General features: G+C 49.6%; 1 protein-coding gene across 1 annotated transcript in view; it reads right to left on the bottom strand.

Annotated features, from left to right (window-relative positions):
* ACAP1 (ArfGAP with coiled-coil, ankyrin repeat and PH domains 1) overlaps nucleotides 1-26,804 on the bottom strand; it is a 376,352-nt gene that overhangs the window by 202,981 nt on the left and 146,567 nt on the right. The window contains exon 10 of the mRNA XM_073654642.1: nucleotides 11,472-11,581. Coding sequence (XP_073510743.1) covers nucleotides 11,472-11,581 — 110 coding nt within the window. The remainder of the gene's footprint in view (nucleotides 1-11,471; nucleotides 11,582-26,804) is intronic.

Raw genomic sequence — 26,804 nt, 5'->3', positions numbered from 1 at the left:
ACTTCATAGAGAACGCTCCATAGAGAACACTCTATAGAGAACACTCCATAGAGAACGCTCCATAGAGAACACTTCATAGAGAAAGCTCCATAGAGAACGCTCCATAGAGAACGCTCCATAGAGAACACTTCATAGAGAACACTCCATAGAGAACACTCCATAGAGAACACTCCATAGAGAACACTTCATAGAGAACGCTCCATAGAGAACGCTCCATAGAGAACACTCCATAGAGAACACTTCATAGAGAACACTCCATAGAGAACACTCCATAGAGAACACTTCATAGAGAACACTCCATAGAGAACACTTCATAGAGAATGCTCCATAGAGAACACTTCATAGAGAACGCTCCATAGAGAACACTTCATAGAGAACGCTCCATAGAGAACACTTCATAGAGAACACTCCATAGAGAACACTCCATAGAGAACGCTCCATAGAGAATGCTCCATAGAGAAGACACCATAGAGAACACTTCATAGAGAACGCTCCATAGAGAACACTCCATAGAGAACGCTCCATAGAGAACGCTGCATAGAGAACACTTCATAGAGAACGCTCCATAGAGAACACTCCATAGAGAACACTTCATAGAGAACACTCCATAGAGAACGCTCCATAGAGAACGCTCCATAGAGAACGCTCCATAGAGAACGCTCCATAGAGAACGCTCCATAGAGAACGCTCCATAGAGAACGCTCCATAGAGAACACTCCATAGAGAACGCTCCATAGAGAACGCTCCATAGAGAACACTCCATAGAGAACACTCCATAAAGAACGCTCCATAGTGAACGCTCCATAGAGAACGCTCCATAAAGAACGCTCCATAGAGAACACTCCATAGAGAACACTCCATAGAGAACACTCCATAGAGAAAACTTCATAGAGAACGCTTCATAGAGAACGCTCCATAGAGAACACTCCATAGAGAACACTCCATAGAGAACACTTCATAGAGAACACTTCATAGAGAACGCTCCATAGAGAACGCTCCATAGAGAACGCTCCATAGAGAACACTTCATAGAGAACACTCCATAGAGAACGCTCCATAGAGAACGCTCCATAGAGAACACTCCATAGAGAACACTTCATAGAGAACGCTCCATAGAGAACACTCCATAGAGAACACTCCATAGAGAACGCTCCATAGAGAACACTCCATAGAGAACACTTCATAGAGAACGTTCAATAGAGAACGCTCCATAGAGAACGCTCCATAGAGAACACTCCATAGAGAACACTCCATAAAGAACGCTCCATAGTGAACACTCCATAGAGAACACTCCATAAAGAACGCTCCATAGAGAACACTCCATAGAGAACACTCCATAGAGAACACTTCATAGAGAACGCTTCATAGAGAACGCTCCATAGAGAACACTCCATAGAGAAAACTCCATAGAGAACGCTCCATAGAGAACACTCCATAGAGAACACTTCATAGAGAACACTCCATAGAGAACACTTCATAGAGAACGCTCCATAGAGAACACTTCATAGAGAACACTCCATAGAGAACGCTCCATAGAGAACGCTCCATAGAGAACACTCCATAGAGAACACTTCATAGAGAACGCTCCATAGAGAGCGCTCCATAGAGAACGCTCCATAGAGAACACTCCATAGAGAACACTTCATAGAGAACACTCCATAGAGAACACTCCATAGAGAACGTTCCATAGAGAACACTCCATAGAGAACGCTCCATAGAGAACACTCCATAGAGAACACTCCATAGAGAACACTTCATAGAGAACGCTCCATAGAGAACACTTCATAGAGAACGCTCCATAGAGAACACTTCATAGAGAACACTCCATAGAGAACACTTCATAGAGAACACTCCATAGAGAACGCTCCATAGAGAACGCTCCATAGAGAACGCTCCATAGAGAACGCTTCATAGAGAACGCTTCATAGAGAACACTCCATAGAGAACACTCCATAGAGAACACTTCATAGAGAACACTTCATAGAGAACACTCCATAGAGAACACTTCATAGAGAACACTCCATAGAGAACACTTCATAGAGAACACTCCATAGAGAACGCTCCATAGAGAACGCTCCATAGAGAACGCTCCATAGAGAACGCTTCATAGAGAACGCTTCATAGAGAACGCTCCATAGAGAACACTTCATAGAGAACACTCCATAGAGAACACTTCATAGAGAACACTCCATACAGAACACTCCATAGAGAACACTCCATAGAGAACGCTCCATAGAGAACGCTCCACAGAGAACGCTCCACAGAGAACGCTCCATAGAGAACGCTCCATAGAGAACGCTCCATAGAGAACGCTCAATAGAGAACACTCCATAGAGAACACTCCATAGAGAACACTTCATAGAGAACGCTTCATAGAGAACGCTCCATAGAGAACACTCCATAGAGAACACTCCATAGAGAACGCTCCATAGAGAACACTCCATGTAGAACACTTCATAGAGAACACTCCATAGAGAACACTTCATAGAGAACGCTCCATAGAGAACGCTCCATAGAGAACACTCCATAGAGAACGCTCCATAGAGAACGCTCCATAGAGAACGCTCCATAGAGAACACTCCATAGAGAACACTCCATAGAGAACACTCCATAGAGAACACTCCATAAAGAACGTTCCATAGAGAACACTCCATAGAGAACGCTCCATAGAGAACACTCCATAGAGAACACTCCATAGAGAACAATTCATAGAGAACGCTCCATAGAGAACACTCCATAGAGAACGCTCCATAGAGTACACTCCATAGAGAACACTCCATAGAGAACACTCCATAGAGAACACTCCATAAAGAACGCTCCATAGTGAACACTCCATAGAGAACACTCCATAAAGAACGCTCCATAGAGAACACTCCATAGAGAACACTCCATAGAGAACACTTCATAGAGAACGCTTCATAGAGAACGCTCCATAGAGAACACTCCATAGAGAACGCTCCATAGAGAACACTCCATAGAGAACACTTCATAGAGAACACTCCATAGAGAACACTTCATAGAGAACGCTCCATAGAGAACGCTCCATAGAGAACACTTCATAGAGAACACTCCATAGAGAACGCTCCATAGAGAACGCTCCATAGAGAACACTCCATAGAGAACACTTCATAGAGAACGCTCCATAGAGAACGCTCCATAGAGAACACTCCATAGAGAACGCTCCATAGAGAACGCTCCATAGAGAACACTCCATAGAGAACACTTCATAGAGAACGCTCCATAGAGAACGCTCCATAGAGAACGCTCCATAGAGAACGCTCAATAGAGAACACTCCAGAGAGAACACTCCATAGAGAACACTTCATAGAGAACGCTTCATAGAGAACGCTCCATAGAGAACACTCCATAGAGAACACTCCATAGAGAACGCTCCATAGAGAACACTCCATATAGAACACTTCATAGAGAACACTCCATAGAGAACACTTCATAGAGAACACTCCATACAGAACACTTCATAGAGAACACTCCATAGAGAACACTTCATAGAGAACGCTCCATAGAGAACACTCCATAGAGAACACTCCATAGAGAACGCTCCATAGAGAACACTCCATAGAGAACACTTCATAGAGAACGCTCCATAGAGATCGCTCCATAGACAACGCTCCATAGAGAACACTTCATAGAGAACACTCTATAGAGAACGCTCCATAGAGAACGCTCCATAGAGAACACTCTATAGAGAACACTCCATAGAGATCACTCCATAGAGAACACTCCATAGAGAACACTCCATAGAGAACACTTCATAGAGAACGCGCCATAGAGAACGCGCCATAGAGAACGCGCCATAGAGAACGCTCCATAGAGAACGCTTCATAGAGAACGCTTCATAGAGAACGCTCCATAGAGAACACTCCATAGAGAACGCTTCATAGAGAACGCTCCATAGAGAACGCTCCATAGAGAACACTCCATAGAGAACGCTCCATAGAGAACACTTCATAGAGAACACTCCATAGAGAACACTCCATAGAGAACACTCCATAGAGAACACTTCATAGAGAACGCTCCATAGAGAACACTCCATAGAGAACACTCCATAGAGAACGCTTCATAGAGAACGATCCATAGAGAACGCTCCATAGAGAACGCTCCATAGAGAACACTTCATAGAGAACACTCCATAGAGAACACTTCATACAGAACACTCCATAGAGAACACTTCATAGAGAACACTCCATACAGAACGCTCCATACAGAACGCTCCATAGAGAACGCTCCATAGAGAACGCTCCATAGAGAACACTCCATAGAGAACGCTCCATAGAGAACGCTTCATAGAGAACGCTCCATAGAGAACGCTCCATAGAACGCTCCATAGAGAACACTTCATAGAGAACGCTCCATAGAGAACGCTCCATAGAGAACACTCCATAGAGAACACTTCATAGAGAACACTCCATAGAGAAGCTCCATAGAGAACGCTCCATAGAGAACACTCCATAGAGACCACTCCATAGAGAACACTCCATAGAGAACGCTCCATAGAGAACACTCCATAGAGAACACTCCATAGAGAAAACTCCATAGAGAACACTTCCTAGAGAACACTCCATAGAGAACGCTCCATAGAGAACGCTCCATAGAGAACACTCCATAGAGAACACTCCATAGAGAACACTTCATAGAGAACACTCCATAGCGAACACTCCATAGAGAACACTCCATAGAGAAAACTCCATAGAGAAAACTCCATAGAGAACACTTCATAGAGAACACTCCATAGAGAACACTCCATAGAGAAAACTCCATAGAGAACACTCCATAGAGAACACTTCATAGAGAACGCTCCATAGAGAACACTTCATAGAGAACGCTCCATAGAGAAAACTCCATAGAGAACACTTCATAGAGAACACTCCATAGAGAACACTCCATAGAGAACACTTCATAGAGAACACTTCATAGAGAACACTCCATAGAGAACACTTCATAGAGAACACTCCATAGAGAACACTTCATAGAGAACACTCCATAGAGAACGCTCCATAGAGAACGCTCCATAGAGAACGCTCCATAGAGAACGCTTCATAGAGAACGCTTCATAGAGAACGCTCCATAGAGAACACTTCATAGAGAACACTCCATAGAGAACACTTCATAGAGAACACTCCATACAGAACACTCCATAGAGAACACTCCATAGAGAACGCTCCATAGAGAACACTTCATAGAGAACGCTTCATAGAGAACGCTCCATAGAGAACACTCCATAGAGACCGCTCCATAGAGAACACTCCATAGAGAACGCTTCATAGAGAACGCTCCATAGAGAACGCTCCATAGAGAACGCTCCATAGAGAACGCTCCATAGAGAACACTCCATAGAGAACGCTCCATAGAGAACGCTCCACAGAGAACGCTCCATAGAGAACGCTCCATAGAGAACGCTTCATAGAGACCGCTCCATAGAGAACGCTTCATAGAGAACGCTCCATAGAGAACGCTCCATAGAGAACACTCCATAGAGAACACTTCATAGAGAATGCTTCATAGAGAACGCTCCATAGAGAACGCTTCATAGATAACGCTCCATAGAGAACACTCCATAGAGAACACTCCATAGAGAACGCTTCATAGAGAACGCTCCATAGAGAACGCTCCATAGAGAACGCTCCATAGAGAACGATCCATAGAGAACGCTCCATAGAGAACGCTCCATACAGAACACTCCATAGAGAACGCTTCATAGAGAACGCTCCATAGAGAACGCTCCATAGAGAACGCTCCATACAGAACACTTCATAGAGAACACTCCATAGAGAACGCTCCATAGAGAACACTCCATAGAGAAAGCTTCATAGAGAACGCTCCATAGAGAACGCTCCATACAGAACACTTCATAGAGAACACTCCATAGAGAACACTCCATAGAGAACACTCCATAGAGAACACTTCATAGAGAACGCTCCATAGAGAACACTTCATAGAGAACGCTCCATAGAGAACACTCCATAGAGAAAGCTTCATAGAGAACGCTCCATAGAGAACACTCCATAGAGAACACTCCATAGAGAACACTCCATAGAGAACACTTCATAGAGAACGCTCCATAGAGAACACTCCATAGAGAACACTCCATAGAGAACACTTCATAGAGAACGCTCCATAGAGAACACTCCATAGAGAACACTCCATAGAGAACACTCCATAGAGAACACTTCATAGAGAACACTCCATAGAGAACACTTCATAGAGAACGCTTCATAGAGAACACTCCATAGAGAACACTCCATAGAGAACACTCCATAGAGAACACTTCATAGAGAACGCTGCATAGAGAACACTCCATAGAGAACACTCCATGGAGAACACTTCATAGAGAACGCTCCATAGAGAACACTCCATAGAGAACACTTCATAGAGAACGCTCCATAGAGAACACTCCATAGAGAACACTCCATAGAGAACACTCCATAGAGAACACTTCATAGAGAACGCTCCATAGAGAACACTCCATAGAGAACGCTTCATAGAGAACGCTCCATAGAGAACACTCCATACAGAACACTCCATAGGGAACGCTCCATAGAGAACGCTCCATAGAGAACACTCCATAGAGAACACTCCATAGAGAACACTTCATAGAGAACGCTCCATAGAGAACGCTCCATAGAGAACGCTCCATAGAGAACGCTCCATAGAGAACGCTTCATAGAGAACGCTCCATAGAGAACACTCCATAGAGAACACTCCATAGAGAACACTCCATAGAGAACACTCCATAGAGAACACTCCATAGAGAACACTTCATAGAGAACGCTCCATAGAGAACACTTCATAGAGAACACTCCATACAGAACACTCCATACAGAACACTCCATAGAGAACACTCCATAGAGAACGCTCCATAGGGAACGCTCCATAGAGAACGCTCCATAGAGAACACTCCATAGAGAACACTCCATAGAGAACACTTCATAGAGAACGCTCCATAGAGAACGCTCCATAGAGAACGCTCCATAGAGAACGCTCCATACAGAACACTTCATAGAGAACACTCCATAGAGAACACTTCATAGAGAACACTTCATAGAGAACACTCCATACAGAACACTCCATACAGAACACTCCATAGAGAACGCTCCATAGAGAACACTTCATAGAGAACGCTCCATAGAGAACACTTCATAGAGAACACTCCATACAGAACACTCCATACAGAACACTCCATAGAGAACGCTCCATAGAGAACACTCCATAGAGAACAATCCATAGAGAACACTCCATAGAGAACACTTCATAGAGAACGCTCCATAGAGAACGCTCCATAGAGAACGTTCCATAGAGAACGCTCCATAGAGAACACTCCATAGAGAACACTTCATAGAGAACACTCCATAGAGAACGCTCCATACAGAACACTCCATAGAGAACGCTCCATAGAGAACACTCCATAGAGAACACTCCATAGAGAACACTCCATACAGAACACTCCATAGAGAACGCTCCATAGAGAACACTCCATAGAGAACACTCCATAGAGAACACTTCATAGAGAACACTTCATAGAGAACGCTCCATAGAGAACACTCCATAGAGAACGCTCCATAGAGAACACTCCATAGAGAACACTCCATACAGAACACTCCATAGAGAACGCTCCATAGAGAACACTCCATAGAGAACACTCCATAGAGAACACTTCATAGAGAACACTTCATAGAGAACGCTCCATAGAGAACACTCCATAAAGAACGCTCCATAGAGAACCCTCCATAGAGAACGCTCCATAGAGAACACTCCATAGAGAACACTCCATAGAGAACACTTCATAGAGAACCCTCCATAGAGAACACTCCTTACAGAACACTCCATAGAGAACACTCCATAGAGAACACTCCATAGAGAACACTCCATAGAGAACACTCTGAGTTTACGGACTATTAGCCACAGGTACAGGAGAAGTCTGTATAAATGTATTAACTCTGACATGACAAGAAAACTCTGGCCATATTGACAGCCATATGTTGACCATGAATAATCCCAGGCTGAGCGCATATTGTGTGACCAGGAGCATCAATGCTTCTGCTCAATATATCCAATGGGACCTGGCCTGAGACACACGTAGGTCCTTAATCGTATAAGAGAAGATGCTTCCATTCTTGTTCTGTATTCCCTCAAGCTGCTGAATGTGTTATTGCTCCTGGCAGTAATAAAACGTATCTTCCTCAAGGCTCTGTCTCCCGAGTCATATTCCACAACAATGGAAGAGTCAGTAATAGAGGCATGTGAACAGGGAGCTAGAATACGGCCTGAATAAAGGCTCCATGAAGAGGTCAGCAAAACCCCATCACAGTGGCACAGGGACGCTGCCTCTGCTGCCACCATGCAGAGGTCAGCAGAACCCCATTACAGCGGCACAGGGACGCTGCCTCTGCTGCCACCATGCAGAGGTCAGCAGAACCCCATTACAGCGGCACAGGGACGCTGCCTCTGCTGCCACCATGCAGAGGTCAGCAGAACCCCATTACAGCGGCACAGGGACGCTGCCTCTGCTGCCACCATGCAGAGGTCAGCAGAACCCCATTACAGCGGCACAGGGACGCTGCCTCTGCTGCCACCATGCAGAGGTCAGCAGAACCCCATTACAGTGGCACAGGGACATTGCCTCTGCTGCCACCATGCAGAGGTCAGCAGAACCCCATTACAGCGGCACAGGGACGCTGCCTCTGCTGCCACCATGCAGAGGTCAGCAGAACCCCATTACAGTGGCACAGGGACATTGCCTCTGCTGCCACCATGCAGAGGTCAGCAGAACCCCATTACAGCGGCACAGGGACATTGCCTCTGCTGCCACCATGCAGAGGTCAGCAGAACCCCATTACAGCGGCACAGGGACGCTGCCTCTGCTGCCACCATGCAGAGGTCAGCAGAACCCCATTACAGTGGCACAGGGACATTGCCTCTGCTGCCACCATGCAGAGGTCAGCAGAACCCCATTACAGTGGCACAGGGACATTGCCTCTGCTGCCACCATGCAGAGGTCAGCAGAACCCCATTACAGTGGCACAGGGACATTGCCTCTGCTGCCACCATGCAGAGGTCAGCAGAACCCCATTACAGCGGCACAGGGACATTGCCTCTGCTGCCACCATGCAGAGGTCAGCAGAACCCCATTACAGTGGCACAGGGACATTGCCTCTGCTGCCACCATGCAGAGGTCAGCAGAACCCCATTACAGTGGCACAGGGACATTGCCTCTGCTGCCACCATGCAGAGGTCAGCAGAACCCCATTACAGTGGCACAGGGACATTGCCTCTGCTGCCACCATGCAGAAGTCAGCAGAACCCCATTACAGTGGCACAGGGACATTGCCTCTGCTGCCACCATGCAGAGGTCAGCAGAACCCCATTACAGTGGCACAGGGACACTGCCTCTGCTGCCACCATGCAGAGGTCAGCAGAACCCCATTACAGTGGCACAGGGACGCTGCCTCTGCTGCCACCATGCAGAGGTCAGCAGAACCCCATTACAGTGGCACAGGGACATTGCCTCTGCTGCCACCATGCAGAGGTCAGCAGAACCCCATTACAGCGGCACAGGGACGCTGCCACTGCTGCCACCATGCAGAGGTCAGCAGAACCCCATTACAGCGGCACAGGGACGCTGCCTCTGCTGCCACCATGCAGAGGTCAGCAGAACCCCATTACAGCGGCACAGGGACGCTGCCACTGCTGCCACCATGCAGAGCTCAGCAGAACCCCATTACAGCGGCACAGGGACGCTGCCTCTGCTGCCACCATGCAGAGGTCAGCAGAACCCCATTACAGCGGCACAGGGACGCTGCCTCTCCTGCCACCATGGAGAGGTCAGCAGAACCCCATTACAGCGGCACAGGGACGCTGCCTCTGCTGCCACCATGCAGAGGTCAGCAGAACCCCATTACAGTGGCACAGGGACGCTGCCTCTGCTGCCACCATGCAGAGCTCAGCAGAACCCCATTACAGCGGCACAGGGACGCTGCCTCTGCTGCCACCATGCAGAGGTCAGCAGAACCCCATTACAGCGGCACAGGGGCGCTGCCTCTGCTGCCACCATGCAGAGGTCAGCAGAACCCCATTACAGCGGCACAGGGACGCTGCCTCTGCTGCCACCATGGAGAGGTCAGCAGAACCCCATTACAGCAGCACAGGGACGCTGCCTCTGCTGCCACCATGCAGAGGTCAGCAGAACCTCATTACAGCGGCACAGGGACGCTGCCTCTGCTGCCACCATGCAGAGGTCAGCAGAACCCCATTACAGCGGCACAGGGACGCTGCCTCTGCTGCCACCATGCAGAGGTCAGCAGAACCTCATTACAGCGGCACAGGGACGCTGCCTCTGCTGCCACCATGCAGAGGTCAGCAGAACCCCATTACAGCGGCACAGGGACGCTGCCTCTGCTGCCACCATGCAGAGGTCAGCAGAACCCCATTACAGCGGCACAGGGACGCTGCCTCTGCTGCCACCATGCAGAGCTCAGCAGAACCCCATTACAGCGGCACAGGGACGCTGCCTCTGCTGCCACCATGCAGAGGTCAGCAGAACCCCATTACAGTCGCACAGGGACGCTGCCTCTGTTGCCACCATGCAGAGGTCAGCAGAACCCCATTACAGTGGCACAGGGACGCTGCCTCTGCTGCCACCATGCAGAGGTCAGCAGAACCCCATTACAGCGGCACAGGGACGCTGCCTCTGCTGCCACCATGCAGAGGTCAGCAGAACCCCATTACAGTGGCACAGGGACGCTGCCTCTGCTGCCACCATGCAGAGGTCAGCAGAACCCCATTACAGCGGCACAGGGACACTGCCTCTGCTGCCACCATGCAGAGGTCAGCAGAACCCCATTACAGCGGCACAGGGACGCTGCCTCTGCTGCCACCATGCAGAGGTCAGCAGAACCCCATTACAGTGGCACAGGGACGCTGCCTCTGCTGCCACCATGCAGAGGTCAGCAGAACCCCATTACAGCGGCACAGGGACACTGCCTCTGCTGCCACCATGCAGAGGTCAGCAGAACCCCATTACAGCGGCACAGGGACACTGCCTCTGCTGCCACCATGCAGAGGTCAGCAGAACCCCATTACAGCGGCACAGGGACGCTGCCTCTGCTGCCACCATGCAGAGGTCAGCAGAACCCCATTACAGCGGCACAGGGACACTGCCTCTGCTGCCACCATGCAGAGGTCAGCAGAACCCCATTACAGCGGCACAGGGACACTGCCTCTGCTGCCACCATGCAGAGGTCAGCAGAACCCCATTACAGCGGCACAGGGACGCTGCCTCTGCTGCCACCATGCTATATTTGACCAATCCTCCCCTGTTCCTCTCCTCTTCCAATAATTTACTAGACAAGACGTCTCAACTCATTTCTGATTCATCTTCCTCTCAGGTGTCTCCTAAATAATCACCCCCCCACACCATTTCCCCGAAACCTCGAAACGGCAATGATGTCCTCTTACCGGCTCCAGGTCTTAAATGTATTACTGGCTCGTTTAAAGAGGTATCCTTCAATCACGATCTCAGACGTCTCTCCATCTCCGTGGTGTACAGCGTCTTCATCTGAAACGTCCTGAGGAGTAAGAAGATGGGGAGAGGCCGTAAGGAACAGTAAAACGGATTATAACCGAATTAATGATGTAAAGGGACAAGTCCGTGAACTAAAGGAATGGGCAGAGGGCACAAGGAGACCAGGGGGCATGAACTAAACGCTGCCCCTTCAAGAAAACCCTCAGATGTCCACCATGTTTAACCCTATTCACGGAGTGCACTAATGTCCAGGAGAAGCAGAAACCACCCCCCAATGTGGTAGAAGTGACTATCAAATAAAATGTAAAGTCCCTGCCGCTAACCCCAGTACTGCCAAGATCAGCGACCTGTGTCCAGGGTCTACTATAGGGGGCGCCATTCTGTGAAACAGTCATCCCTACTGTGTAGATATTACAGCTGGTTATATCTGTGAGGGAAAACCTTTCCCTGCCTGACTTTTATCAATGTTTTACTTCAAAGAAAGACCCACCTGTGATCCCCGGATGTCCTGTCTGTATACTCTCCTGTGTCCTCCTCTGCTGTCCTGTCTGTATACTCTCCTGTGTCCTCCCCTGCTCTCCTGTCTGTATACTCTCCTGTGTCCTCCCCTGCTGTCCTGTCTGTATACTCTCCTGTGTTCTCCCCTGCTGTCCTGTCTGTATACTCTCCTGTGTCCTCCCCTGCTGTAATGTCTGTATACTTTCCTGCGTCCTCCCCTGCTGTAATGTCTGTATACTTTCCTGCGTCCTCCCCTGCTGTAATGTCTGTATACTCTCCTGAGTCCTCCCCGGATTTAGAGTCTGTACATTCTCCTGCGTCCTCCCCTGCTGTCCTGTCTGTATACTCTCCTGCGTCCTCCCTTGCTGTAATGTCTGTATACTCTCCAGTGTCCTCCCCTGATGTAATGTCTGTATACTCTCCTGCTGTCCTTTCTGTATACTCTCCTGCATCCTCCCCTGCTGTAATGTATGTATACTCTCCTGAGTCCTCCCCTGCTGTAATGTCTGTATACTCTCCTGCGTCCTCCCCTGCTGTCCTGTCTGTATACTCTCCTGTGTCCTCCCCTGCTGTAATGTCTGTATACTCTCCTGAGTCCTCCCCTGCTGTAATGTCTGTATACTCTCCTGAGTCCTCCCCTGCTGTAATGTCTGTATAATCTCCTGTGTCCTCCCCTGATGAAATGTCTGTATACTCTCCTGCTGTCCTTTCTGTATACTCTCCTGCATCCTCCCCTGCTGTAATGTATGTATACTCTCCTGAGTCCTCCCCTGCTGTAATGTCTGTATACTCTCCTGCGTCCTCCCCTGCTGTAATGTCTGTAGACTCTCCTGAGTCCTCCCCTGCTGTAATGTCTGTAGACTCTCCTGAGTCCTCCCCTGCTGTAATGTCTGTAGACTCTCCTGAGTCCTCCCCTGCTGTAATGTCTGTAGACTCTCCTGAGTCCTCCCCTGCTGTAATGTCTGTAGACTCTCCTGAGTCCTCCCCTGCTGTAATGTGTGTATACTCTCCTGCGTCCTCCCCTGCTGTAATGTCTGTAGACTCTCCTGAGTCCTCCCCTGCTGTAATGTCTGTAGACTCTCCTGAGTCCTCCCCTGCTGTAATGTCTGTAGACTCTCCTGAGTCCTCCCCTGCTGTAATGTGTGTATACTCTCCTGCGTCCTCCCCTGCTGTAATGTCTGTAGACTCTCCTGAGTCCTCCCCTGCTGTAATGTCTGTAGACTCTCCTGAGTCCTCCCCTGCTGTAATGTCTGTAGACTCTCCTGAGTCCTCCCCTGCTGTAATGTCTGTATACTCTCCTGCGTCCTCCCCTGCTGTAATGTCTGTATACTCTCCTGCGTCCTCCTTTGCTGTAATGTCTGTATACTCTCCTGCGTCCTCCCCTGCTGTAATGTCTGTATACTCTCCTGCGTCCTCTCTGGCTTTAAAGTCTGTATATTCTACTGCGTCCTCCCCTGCTGTCCTGTCTGTATACTCTCCTGCGTCCTCCCCTGCTGTCATGTCTGTATACTCTCCTGTGTCCTCCCCTGCTGTCCTGTCTGTATACTCTCCTGTGTCCTCCCCTGCTGTAATGTCTGTATACTCTCCTGTGTCCTCCCCTGCTGTAATGTCTGTATACTCTCCTGAGTCCTCCCCGGATTTAGAGTCTGTATATTCTCCTGCGTCCTCCCCTGCTGTCCTGTCTGTATACTCTCCTGTGTCCTCCCCTGCTGTAATGTCTGTATACTCTCCTGTGTCCTCCCCTGCTGTAATGTCTGTATACTCTCCTGAGTCCTCCCCGGATTTAGAGTCTGTATACTCTCCTGTGTCCTCCCCTGCTGTCCTGTCTGTATACTCTCCTGTGTCCTCCCCTGCTGTAATGTCTGTATACTCTCCTGCGTCCTCCCTTGCTGTAATGTCTGTATACTCTCCAGCGTCCTCCCCTGATGTAATGTCTGTATAATCTCCTGTGTCCTCCCCTGATGAAATGTCTGTATACTCTCCTGCTGTCCTTTCTGTATACTCTCCTGCATCCTCCCCTGCTGTAATGTATGTATACTCTCCTGCGTCCTCCCCTGCTGTAATGTCTGTAGACTCTCCTGAGTCCTCCCCTGCTGTAATGTCTGTATACTCTCCTGCGTCCTCCCGTGTTGTAATGTCTGTATACTCTCCTGCGTCCTCTCTGGCTTTAAAGTCTGTATATTCTACTGCGTCCTCCCCTGCTGTCCTGTCTGTATACTCTCCTGCGTCCTCCCCTGCTGTCATGTCTGTATATTCTCCTGCATCCTCCCCCTACTGTAATGTCTGTATACTCTCCTGTGTACTCCCCTGCTGTAATGTCTGTAGACTCTCCTGCAACCTCCCATTATGTAATCTCTATATACTCTCCTGCGTCCTCCCCTGCTGTAATGTGTGTATACTCTCCTGCGTCCTCCCCTACTGTAATGTCTGTAGACTCTCCTGTGTCCTCCCCAGCTTTAAAGTCTGTATATTTTTCTGCGTCCTCCCCTGCTGTCCTGTCTGTAGACTCTCCAATGTCCTTCCCTGTTGTAATGTCTGTATACTCTCCTGCGTCCACCCCTGCTGTAATGTCTGTAGACTCTCCAATGTCCTTCCCTGTTGTAATGTCTGTATACTCTCATGCGTCCTCCCCTGCTGTAATGTCTGTATACTCTCCTGCATCCTCCCCTGCTATAATGTCTGTATACTCTCCTGTGTCCTCCCCTGCTGTAATGTCAGTAAACTCTCCTGTGTCTTTCTGGCTGTAATGTCTGTATACTCTCCTTTGTCCTCCCCTGCTGTAATGTCTGTATACTCTCCTACATCCTCCCTTGCTGTAATGTCTGTATAATCTCTTGTGTCCTCCCTGCTGTAATGTCTGTAGACTCTCCTGTGTCCTCCCTGGCTTTAACGTCTGTATATTCTCCTGCGTCCTCCCCTGCTGTCCTATCTGTATACTCTCTTGCGTACTCCCCTGCTGTAATGTCTGTATACTCTCCTGCTGTCCTTTCTGTATACTCCCCTGCGTCCTCCCCTGCTGTTATCTCTGTATACTCTACTGCGTCCTCCCCTGTTGTAATGTCTGTACACTCTCCTGCGTCCTCTCCGGCTTTAAAATCTGTATATTCTCCTGCGTCCTCCCCTGCTGTCCTGTCTGTATACTCTCTTGTGTCCTCCCCTGCTGTAAAGTCTGTATACTCTCCTGCATCCTTCCCTGCAGTAATGTCTGTATACTCTCCTGTGTCCTCCCCTACTGTAATGTCTGGATACTCTCCTGCATCCTTCCCTGCTGTATTGTCTGTATACTTTCTTGTGTCCTCGCCTGCTGTAATGTCTGTAGACTCTCCTGTGTCCTCCCCTGCTGTAATGTCTGTATACTCTCCTGCGTCCTCCCCTGTTGTAATGTCTGTACACTCTCCTGCGTCTTCCCCGGCTTTAACGTCTGCATACTTTCCTGCGTCCTCTCCTGCTGTAATTTCTGTATACACTTATGCATCCTCCCCTGCTGTACTGTCTGTATACTCTTCTGCGTCCTCCCCTGCTGTAATGTCTGTATACTCTCCTGTGTCTTCCCCTGATGTAATGTCTGTATACTCCCCTGTATCCTCCCCTGCTGTAATGTCTGTAGACTCTCCTGCGTCCTCCCCTGCTGTAATGTCTGTAGACTCTCCTGCGTCCTCCCCTGCTGTAATGTCTGTAGACTCTCCTGTGTCCTTCTGGCTGTAATGTCTGTATACTCTCCTGTGTAAACCCCTGCTGTAATGTCTGTATACTCGCCTGCATCATGCCCTGCTGTCCTGTCTGTATACTTTCCTGTGTCCTACCCTGCTGTAATGTCTATATACTCTCCTGTGTCCTCCCCAGCTGAAATGTCTGTATACTCGCCTGTCTCCTCCCCTGCTTTCCTGTCTGTATACTCTCCTGTGTTCTACCCTGCTGTAATGTCTGTATACTCTCCTGCATCCTCCTCTGCTGTCCTGTCTTCTTACTCTCCTGCGTTCTCCACTGCTGTAATGTCTGTATACTATCCTACATTCTCCCCTGCTGTAATGTCTGTATGCTCTCCTGCGTCCTCCACGGCTGTAATGTCTGTATACTGTTCTGCGTCCTCCCCTGATGTCCTGTCTGTATACTCTCCTGCGTCCTCTACTGCTGTAATGGCTGTATGCTCTCCTGCTGTCCTTTCTGTATACTCTCCTGCGTCCTCCCCTGCTATAATGTCTGTACACTCTCCTGCGTCCTCCTCTGTTGTAATATCTGTATACTCTCCTGCGTCCTCAACGGCTTTAAAGTCTGTATATTCTCCTATGTCCTCCCCTGCTGTCCTGTCTGTATACTCTCCTGCATCCTCCCCTGCACTAATGTCTGTATGCTCTCTTGTGTCCTCCCCTGCTGTAATGTCTGTAGACTCTCCTGTGTCCTCCCCTGCTGTAATGTCTGTATATTCGCCTGCGTCCTCCCCTGCTGTCCTATCTGTATTCTCTCCTCCGTCCTCCCCTGCTGTAATGTCTGTAGACTATCCTGTGTCCTTCTGGCTATAATGTCTGTATACTCTTCTGCGTCCTCCCGTGCTGTCCTGTCTGTATACTTTCCTGCGTCCTCTCCTGATGTAATGTCTGTAAACTATCCTGCATCCTCCCCTGCTGTAATGTCTGTATACTCTCCTGCATCCTCCCCTGCTGTAATGTCTGTATACTCTCCTGCGTCCTCCCCTGTTGTAACGTCTCCATACTCTCCTGCGTCTTCCCCGGCTTTAATGTCTGTATATTCTCCTGCATCCTCCCCTGCTGTAATGTCTGTAGACTCTCCTTTGTCCTCCCCTGCTGTAATATCTGTATACTCGCCTGCGTCCTCCCCTGCTGTCATATCTGTATACTCTCCTGCATCCTCCCCTGTTGTAATGTCTGTACACTCTCCTACATCTTCCCCGGCTTTAACGTCTGTATACTCTACTGCGTCCTCCCCTGCTGTAATGTCTGTATACTCTCCTGCAGTCCTTTCTGTATACTCTCTTGCGTCCTCCCCTGCTGTAATGTCTGTATACTCTCCTGCGTCCTCCCCTGTTGTAATGTCTGTACACTCTCCTGCGTCCTCCCCTGCTATCCTGTCGGTATTCTCTCCTGCGTCCTCCCCTGCTGTAATGTCTGTATACTCTCCTGCGTCCTCCCCTGCTATCCTGTCGGTATTCTCTCCTGTGTCCTCCCCTGCTGTAATGTCTGTAGACTCTTCTGTGTCCTTCCCTGTTGTAATGTCAGTAGACTCTCCTGCGTCCTCCCCTGCTGTAATGTCTGCATACTCTCCTGCGTCCTCCCCTGCTGTCCTGTCTGTATACTCTCCTGTGTCCTCCCCTGCTGTAATGTCTGTATACTCTCCTGCGTCCTCCCCTGCTGTAATGTCTGTATACTCTCCTGCGTCCTCTCCTGCTGTAATGTCTGTATACTCTCCTGTATCCTCCCCTGCTATAATGTCAGTAAACTCTCCGGTGTGTTTCTGGCTGTAATGTCTGTATACTCTCCTGCGTCCTCACCTGCTGTAATGTCTGTATAATCTCCTGCGTGCTCCCCTGCTGTAATGTCTGTATATTCTCCTGCGTCCTCCCCGGCTGTAATGTCTGTATACTCTCCTGTGTCCTCCCCTGCTGTCCTGTCTGTATACTCTCCTGTGTCCTCCCCTGCTGTAATGTCTGTACGCTCTCCTGCGTCCTCCCCTGCTGTCCTGTTTGTATACTCTCCTGTGTCCTCCCCTGCTGTAATGTCTGTATACTCTCCTGCGTCCTCCCCTGCTGTAATGTCTGTATACTCTCCTGCGTCCTCCCCTGCTGTAATGTCTGTATATTCTCCTGCGTCCTCCCCGGCTGTAATGTCTGTATACTCTCCTTTGTCCTCCCCTGCTTTAATGTCTGTATACTCTCCTGTGTCCTCCCCTGCTGTAATGTCTGTAGACTCTCCTGTGTCCTCCCCTGTTGTAATGTCTGTATACTCTCCTGCGTCCTCCCCTGCTGTAATGTCTGTATATTCTCCTGCGTCCTCCCCGGCTGTAATGTCTGTATACTCTCCTACATCCTCCCCTGCTGTAATGTCTGTAAACTCTCTTGTGTCCTCCCCTGCTGTAATGTCTGTAGACTCTCCTGTGTCCTCCCCTGTTGTAATGTCTGTATACTCTCCTGCATCCTCCCCTGCTGTAATGTCTGTAAACTCTCTTGTGTCCTCCCCTGCTGTAATGTCTGTAGACTCTCCTGCGTCCTCCCCTGCTGTAATGTCTGTATACTCTCCTGCGTCCTCCCCTGCTGTAATGTCTGTATACTCTCCTGCGTCCTACCCTGCTGTAATGTCTGTATACTCTCCTGCGTCCTCCCCTGCTGTAATGTCTGTATACTCTCCTGCATTATCCCCTGCTGTAATGTCTGTATACTCTCCTGCGTCCTCCCCTGCTGTAATGTCTGTATACTCCCCTGCGTCCTCCCCTGCTTTAATGTCTGTATACTCTCCTGCGTCCTCCCCTGCTGTCCTGTCTGTATACTCCCCTGCGTCCTCCCCTGTTGTTATCTTTGTATACTCTACTGCGTCCTCCCCTTTTGTAATGTCTGTATACTCTCCTGCGTCCTCCCCGGTTTTAAAATTCCTCCCCTGCTGTAATATCTGTATACTCTCCTGTGTCCTCCCCTACTGTAATGTCTATATACTCTCCTGCATCCTTCCCTGCTGTAATGTCTGTATACTCTCTTGTGTCCTCGCCTGCTGTAATGTCTGTATACTCTCCAGCGTCCTCCCCTGTTGTAATGTCTGTACACTCTCCTGCGTCTTCCCCGGCTTTAATGTCTGTAGACTCTCCTGTATCCTCTCCTGCTGTAAAGTCTGTAGACTCTCCTGTGTCCTTCTGGCTGTAATGTCTGTATACTCTCCTGTGTAAACCCCTGTTGTAATGTCTGTAAACTCTCCTGCGTTTTCCCCGGCTTTAACGTTTGTATACTCTCCTGCGTCCTCCCCTGTTGTAATGTCTGTATACTCTCCTGCGTCCTCCCCTGGCTGTAATGTTTGTATACTCTCCTGTGTAAACCTCTGCTGTAATGTCTGTATACTCGCCTGCATCCTGCCCTGCTGTCCTGTCTATATACTCTCCTGTGTCCTCCCCTGCTGAAATGTCTATATACTCTCATTGTGTCCTCCCCAGCTGTAATGTCTGTATACTCGCCTGTCTCCTCCCCTGCTTTCCTGTCTGTATACTCTCCTGCATCCTCCTCTGCTGTCCTGTCTGTTTACTCTCCTGCGTCCTCCCCTGCTGTAATGTCTGTATTCTGTCTTGCATCCTCCCATGCTGTAATGTCTGTATACTCTCCTGCGTCCTCCCCGGATGTAATGTCTGTATACTGTTCTGCGTCCTCCCCTGATGTCCTGTCTGTATACTCTCCTGCGTCCTCCCCTGCTGTCCTGTCTGTATACTCTCCTGCTGTCCTTTCTGTATACTCTCCTGCGTCCTTCCCTGCTGTAATGTCTGTATACTCTCCTGCGTCCTCCTCTGCTGTAATGTCTGTATACTCTCCTGCGTCCACCCATGCTGTAATGTCTGTATACTCTCCTGCGTCCTCCCCGCCTTTAAAGTCTGTATATTCTCCTGCGTCTTCCCCTGCTGTAATGTCTGTATACTCTCCTGCGTCCTCCCCTGCTGTAATGTCTGTATACTCTCCAGCATCCTTCCCTGCTGTAATGTCTGTATACTTGACTGTGTCCTCCCCTACTGTAAAGTCTGTATACTCTCTTGTGTCCTCCCCTGCTGTAATGTCTGTAGACTCTCCTGTGTCCTTCTGGCTGTAATGTCTGTATACTCTCCTTTGTCCTCCCCTGCTGTAATGTCTGTATACTTGCCTGCGTCGTCCCCTGCTGTCCTATCTGTATACACTCCTGCATCCTCCCCTATTGTAATGTCTGTAGACTCTCCTTTGTCCTCCCCTGCTGTAATGTCTGTAAAGTCGCCTGCGTCCTCCTCTGCTGTCCTATCTGTATACTCTCCTCCATCCTCCCCTACTATAATATCTGTAGACTCTCCTGTGTTCTTCTGGCTATAATGTCTGTATACTCTTCTGCGTCCTCCCGTGCTGTCCTGTCTGTATACTTTCCTGCGTCCTCCCCTACTGTAATGTCTGTATAATCTCCTGCTTCGTCCCCTGCTGTAATGTCTGTATACTCTACTGTGTCCTCCCCTGCTGTACTGTCTGTATACTCTCCTGCGTCCTCCCCTGCTGTAATGTCTGTATACTCTCCTGCATCCTCCCCTGCTGTCCTGTCTGTATACTCTCCTGCGTCCTCCCCTGTTGTAATGTCTGTAAACTCTCCTGCGTCTTCCCCGGCTTTAAAGTCTGTATACTCTCCTGAGTACTCCCCTGCTGTAATGTCTGTATACTCTCCTGCGTCCTCCCCTGCTGTAATGTCTGTATATTCTCCTGCGTCCTCCCCTGCTGTAATGTCTGTATACTCTCCTGTTTCCTCCCCTGCTGTAATGACTGTATACTCTCCTACATCCTCCCCTGCTGTAATGTCTGTATATTCTCCTGCGTCTTCCCCGGCTGTAATGTCTGTATATTCTCCTGCATCCTCCCCTGCTGTAATGACTGTATACTCTCCAGCATCCTCCCCTGCTATAATGTCTGTATACTCTCCTGCGTCCTCCCCTGTTTTAATGTCTGTAAACTCTCCAGCGTCTTCCCCGGCTTTAACGTCTGTATACTCTCCTGCGTCCTCCCCTGTTGTAATGTCTGTATACTCTCCAGCATCCTTCCCTGCTGTAATGTCTGTATACTCTCTTGTGTCCTCCCCTACTGTAAAGTCTGTATACTCTCCTGCGTCCTCCCCTGCTGTCCTGTCTGTATACTCTCCTGCGTCCTCCCCTGCTGTAATGTCTGTATACTCTCCTGCGTTCTCCCTGGCTGTAATGTCTGTATACTCTCCTGCATCTTCCCCTGCTTTAATATCTGTAAACTCTCCTGCGTTCTCCCCTGCTGTAATGTCTGTATACTCTCCTGCGTTCTCCCTGGCTGTAATGTCTGTATACTCTCCTGCATCTTCCCCTGCTTTAATATCTGTAAACTCTCCTGCGTCCTCCCCTGGCTGTAATGTCTGTATAATCTCCTGCGTTCTCCCCTGCTGTAATGTCTGTATATTCTCCTGCATCCTCCCCTGCTGTAATGTCTGTATACTCTCCTGCGTCCTCCCCTGGCTGTAATGTCTGTATAATCTCCTGCGTTCTCCCCTGCTGTAATGTCTGTATACTCTCCTGCATCCTCCCCTGCTGTAATGTCTGTATAATCTCCTGCGTCCTCCCCTAGCTGTAATGTCTGTATACTCTCCTGCGTCCTCCCCTGCTGTAATGTCTGTATACTTTCCTGTGTCCTCCTGGCTGTAATGTCTGTATACTCTCCTGTGTCCTCCCCTGCTGTATTGTCTGTAGACTCTCCAGTGTCCTCCCCTACTGTAATGTCTGTATACACTCCTGCGTCCTTCTATGCTGTCCTGTCTGTATACTCTCCTGTGTCCTCTCCTGCGTGTAATGTCTGTATACTCTCCTGCATCCTCCCCTGCTGTCCTGTCTTTATGCTCACCTGCGTCCTCCCCGGCTGTAATGTCTGTATACTCTCCTGCGTCCTCCCCTGCTGTTCTGTGTGTATACTCTCCTGCGTCCTCCCCTGCTCTCCTGTCTGTATACTCTCCTGCATCCTTCTATGCTGTCCTGTCTGTATACTCTCCTGTGTCCTCTCCTGCTGTAATGTCTGTATACTCTCCTGCCTCCTCCTCGGCTGTAATGTCTGTATACTCTCCTGTGCCCTCCCCTGGTGTAATATCTGTATACACTCCTGTGTCCTCTACTGCTTTCCTGTCTGTATACTCTCCTGCGTCCTCCCCGGCTGTAATGTTTGTAAACTCTCCTGCGTCCTCCCTAGCTGTAATGTCTGTATACTCTCCTGCGTCCTCCCCTGCTGTAATGTCTGTATACTCTTCTGCGTCGTCCCCTGCTATAATGTCTGTATACTCTCCTGTGTCCTCCCCTGCTGTAATGTCTGCAGACTCTCCTGCGTCCTCCCCTGCTGTACTGTCTGTATACTCTCCTGCGTCCTCCTCTGCTGTAATGTCTGCAGACTCTCCTGCGTCCTCCCCTGCTGTACTGTCTGTATACTCTCCTGCGTCCTCCCCTGCTGTAATGTCTGTAGACTCTCCTGCGTCGTCCCCTGCTGTTATGTCTGTATACTCTCCTGCGTCCTCCCCTGTTGTAATGTCTGTAGACTCTCCTGCTCCCTCCCCTGCTGTAATGTCTGTATACTCTCCTGTGTCCTCCCCTGCTGTAATGTCTGTATACTCTACTGCGTCGTCCCCTGCTATAATGTCTATATACTCTCCTGCATCCTCCCCTGCTGTAATGTCTGCAGACTCTCCTGCGTCCTCCCCTGCTGTACTGTCTGTATACTCTCCTGCGTCCTCCCCTGCTGCAATGTCTGTAGACTCTCCTGCGTCGTCCCTTGCTGTAATGTCTGTAGACTCTCCTGTGTCCTCCCCTGCTGTAATGTCTGTATACTCTCCTGTGTCGTCCCCTGCTTTAATGTCTTTATACTCTCCTGCATCCTCCCCTGCTGTAATGTCTGTATACTCTCCTGCGTCCTCCTCTGCTGTCCTGTCTGTATACTCTCCTGCTTCCTCCCCTGCTGTAATGTCTGCAGACTCTCCTGCGTCCTCCCCTGCTGTACTGTCTGTATACTCTCCTGCGTCCTCCCCTGCTGCAATGTCTGTAGACTCTCCTGCGTCGTCCCTTGCTGTAATGTCTGTAGACTCTCCTGTGTCCTCCCCTGCTGTAATGTCTGTATACTCTCCTGTGTCGTCCCCCGCTTTAATGTCTTTATACTCTCCTGCATCCTCCCCTGCTGTAATGTCTGTATACTCTCCTGCGTCCTCCTCTGCTGTCCTGTCTGTATACTCTCCTGCTTCCTCCCCTGCTGTAATGTCTATATACTCTCCTGCATCCTCCCCTGCTGTAATGTCTGTATACTCTCCTACATCCTCCCTGGCTGTAATTTCTATATACTCTCCTGCTTCCTCCCCTGCTCTAATGTCTGTAGGCTCTCCTGTGTCCTTCCCTGCTGTAATGTCTGTATACTCTCCTGCGTCCTCCCCTACTGTAATGTCTGTATACTCTCCTGTGTCCTCCCCTGCTTTAATGTCTGTATACTCTCCTGCGTCCTCCCCGGCTGTCCTGTCTGTATACTCTCCTGTGTTCTTCCCTGCAGTAATGTCTGTATACTTTCCTGTGTCCTCCCCTGCTGTAATATTTGTATACTCTCCTGCGTCCTCCCCTGCTGTAATATCTGTATACTCTCCTGCGTCCTCCCCTGCTGTCCTGTCTGTATACTCTCCTGCGTCCTCCCCGGCTGTCCTGTCTGTATACTCTCCTGTGTCCTCCCCTGCTGTAATGTCTGTATACTCTCCTGCGCCCTCCCCTGCTGTAATGTCTGTATACTCTCCTGCGTCCTCCCCTGCTGTAATGTCTGTATACTCTCCTGCGTCCTCTCCTGCTGTAATGTCTGTATACTCTCCTGTGTCCTCCCCTGCTGTAATGTCTGTATACTCTCCTGTGTCCTCCTTTCCTGTAATGTCTGTATACTCTCCTGCGTCCTCCCCTGCTGTAATGTCTGTATACTCTCCTGCGTCCTCCCCTGCTGTAATGTCTGTATACTCTCCTGCGTCCTCCCCTGCTGTAATGTCTGTATACTCTCCTGCGTCCTCCCCGGCTGTCCTGTCTGTATACTCTCCTGTGTTCTTCCCTGCTGTAATGTCTGTATACTCTCCTGTGTCCTCCCCTGCTGTAATGTCTGTATACTCTCCTGCGTCGTCCCCTGCTATAATGTCTGTATACTCTCCTGCATCCTCCCCTGCTGTAATGTCTGCAGACTCTCCTGCGTCCTCCCCTGCTGTACTGTCTGTATACTCTCCTGCGTCCTCCCCTGCTTTAATGTCTGTATACTCTCCTGCGTCCTCCCCGGCTGTCCTGTCTGTATACTCTCCTGTGTTCTTCCCTGCAGTAATGTCTGTATACTTTCCTGTGTCCTCCCCTGCTGTAATATTTGTATACTCTCCTGCGTCCTCCCCTGCTGTAATATCTGTATACTCTCCTGCGTCCTCCCCTGCTGTCCTGTCTGTATACTCTCCTGCGTCCTCCCCGGCTGTCCTGTCTGTATAAGCTCCTGTGTCCTCCCCTGCTGTAATGTCTGTATACTCTCCTGCGCCCTCCCCTGCTGTAATGTCTGTATACTCTCCTGCGTCCTCCCCTGCTGTAATGTCTGTATACTCTCCTGCGTCCTCCCCTGCTGTAATGTCTGTATACTCTCCTGCGTCCTCCCCTGCTGTAATGTCTGTATACTCTCCTGCGTCCTCCCCGGCTGTCCTGTCTGTATACTCTCCTGTGTTCTTCCCTGCTGTAATGTCTGTATACTCTCCTGTGTCCTCCCCTGCTGTAATGTCTGTATACTCTCCTGTGTCGTCCCCTGCTTTAATGTCTTTATACTCTCCTGCATCCTCCCCTGCTGTAATGTCTGTATACTCTCCTGCGTCCTTCTCTGCTGTCCTGTCTGTATACTCTCCTGCTTCCTCCCCTGCTGTAATGTCTATATACTCTCCTGCATCCTCCCCTGCTGTAATGTCTGTATACTCTCCTACATCCTCCCTGGCTGTAATTTCTATATACTCTCCTGCTTCCTCCCCTGCTCTAATGTCTGTAGGCTCTCCTGTGTCCTTCCCTGCTGTAATGTCTGTATACTCTCCTGCGTCCTCCCCGGCTGTCCTGTCTGTTTACTCTCCTGTGTTCTTCCCTGCTGTAATGTCTGTATACTCTCCTGTGTCCTCCCCGGCTGTCCTGTCTGTATACTCTCCTGTGTTCTTCCCTGCTGTAATGTCTGTATACTCTCCTGTGTCCTCCCCTGCTGCAATGTCTGTATACTCTCCTGCGTCCTCCCCGGCTGTCCTGTCTGTATACTCTCCTGCGTCCTCCCCGGCTGTGTTGTCTGTATACTCTCCTGTGTTCTTCCCTGCTGTAATATCTGTAAACTCTCCTGCGTTCTCCCCTGCTGTAATGTCTGTATACTCTCCTGCGTCCTCCCCTGCTGTCCTGTCTGTATACTCTCCTGTGTTCTTCCCTGCTGTAATATCTGTAAACTCTCCTGCGTTCTCCCCTGTTGTAATGTCTGTATACTCTCCTGCGTCCTCCCCTGCTGTAATGTCTGTATACTCTCCTGCTTCCTCGCCTGCTGTAATGTCTGTATATTCTCCTGCGTCCTCCCCTGCTGTAATGTCTGTATACTCTCCTGCGTCCTCCCCTACTGTAATGTCTGTATACTCTCCTGTGTCCTCCCCTGCTGTAATGTCTGTATACTCTCCTGCGTCCTCCCAGGCTGTCCTGTCTGTTTACTCTCCTGTGTTCTTCCCTGCTGTAATGTCTGTATACTCTCCTGTGTCCTCCCCTGCTGTAATGTCTGTATACTCTCCTGCGTCCTCCCCGGCTGTCCTGTCTGTATACTCTCCTGTGTTCTTCCCTGCTGTAATATCTGTAAACTCTCCTGCGTTCTCCCCTGCTGTAATGTCTGTATACTCTCCTGTGTCCTCCCCTGCTGTAATGTCTGTATACTCTCCTGCGTCTTCCCCTGCTGTCCTGTCTGTATACTCTCCTGCATCCTCCCCTGCTGTAATGTCTGTATACTCTCCTGCGTCCTCCCCTGCTGTCCTGTCTGTATACTCTCCTGCGTCCTCCCCTGCTGTAATGTCTGTATACTCTCCTGCGTCCTCCCCTGCTGTAATGTCTGTATACTCTCCTGCGTCCTCCCCTGCTGTAATGTCTGTATACTCTCCTGCGTCCTTCCCTGCTGTAATATCTGTATACTCTCCTGCGTTCTCCCCTGCTGTAATGTCTGTATATTCTCCTGCGTCCTCCCCTGCTGTAATGTCTGTATACTCTCCTGCATCCTCCCCTGCTATAATGTCTGTATACTCTCCTGCGTCCTCCCCTGCTGTAATGTCTGTATACTCTCCTACGTCCTCCCCTGCTGTAATGTCTGTATACTCTCCTGCGTCCTCCCCTGCTGTAATGTCTGTATACTCTCCTGCGTCCTCCCCTGCTGTAATGTCTGTATACTCTCCTGCGTCCTCCCCTGCTGTAATGTCTGTATACTCTCCTGCGTCCTTCCCTGCTGTAATATCTGTATACTCTCCTGCGTTCTCCCCTGCTGTAATGTCTGTATACTCTCCTGCGTCCTCCCCTGCTGTAATGTCTGTATTCTCTCCTGCATCCTCCCCTGCTATAATGTCTGTATACTCTCCTGCGTCCTCCCCTGCTGTAATGTCTGTATACTCTCCTACATCCTCCCCTGCTGTAATGTCTGTATACTCTCCTGCGTCCTCCCCTGCTGTAATGTCTGTATACTGTCCTGTGTCCTCCCCTGCTGTAATGTCTGTATACTCTCCTACATCCTCCCCTGCTGTAATGTCTGTATACTCTCCTGCGTTCTCCCCTGCTGTAATGTCTGTATGCTCTCCTGCGTCCTCCCCTGCTGTAATGTCTGTATACTGTCCTGTGTCCTCCCCTGCTGTAATGTCTGTATTCTCTCCTGCGTCCTCCCCTGCTGTAATGTCTGTATACTCTCCTGCGTTCTCCCCTTCTGTAATGTCTGTATGCTCTCCTGCGTCCTCCCCTGCTGTAATGTCTGTATACTCTCCTGCGTCCTCCCCTGCTGTAATGTCTGTATACTCTCCTACATCCTCCCC

Source organism: Phyllobates terribilis, unplaced genomic scaffold (assembly GCF_046119375.1).
Source record: "Phyllobates terribilis strain yellow unplaced genomic scaffold, ASM4611937v1 Scaffold_11__3_contigs__length_659146591, whole genome shotgun sequence".
NCBI classification, from domain to species: domain Eukaryota; kingdom Metazoa; phylum Chordata; class Amphibia; order Anura; family Dendrobatidae; genus Phyllobates; species Phyllobates terribilis.
The sequence above is the reverse complement of the archived record's forward strand: the minus strand, read 5'-3'. Positions and strand labels throughout refer to the sequence as shown.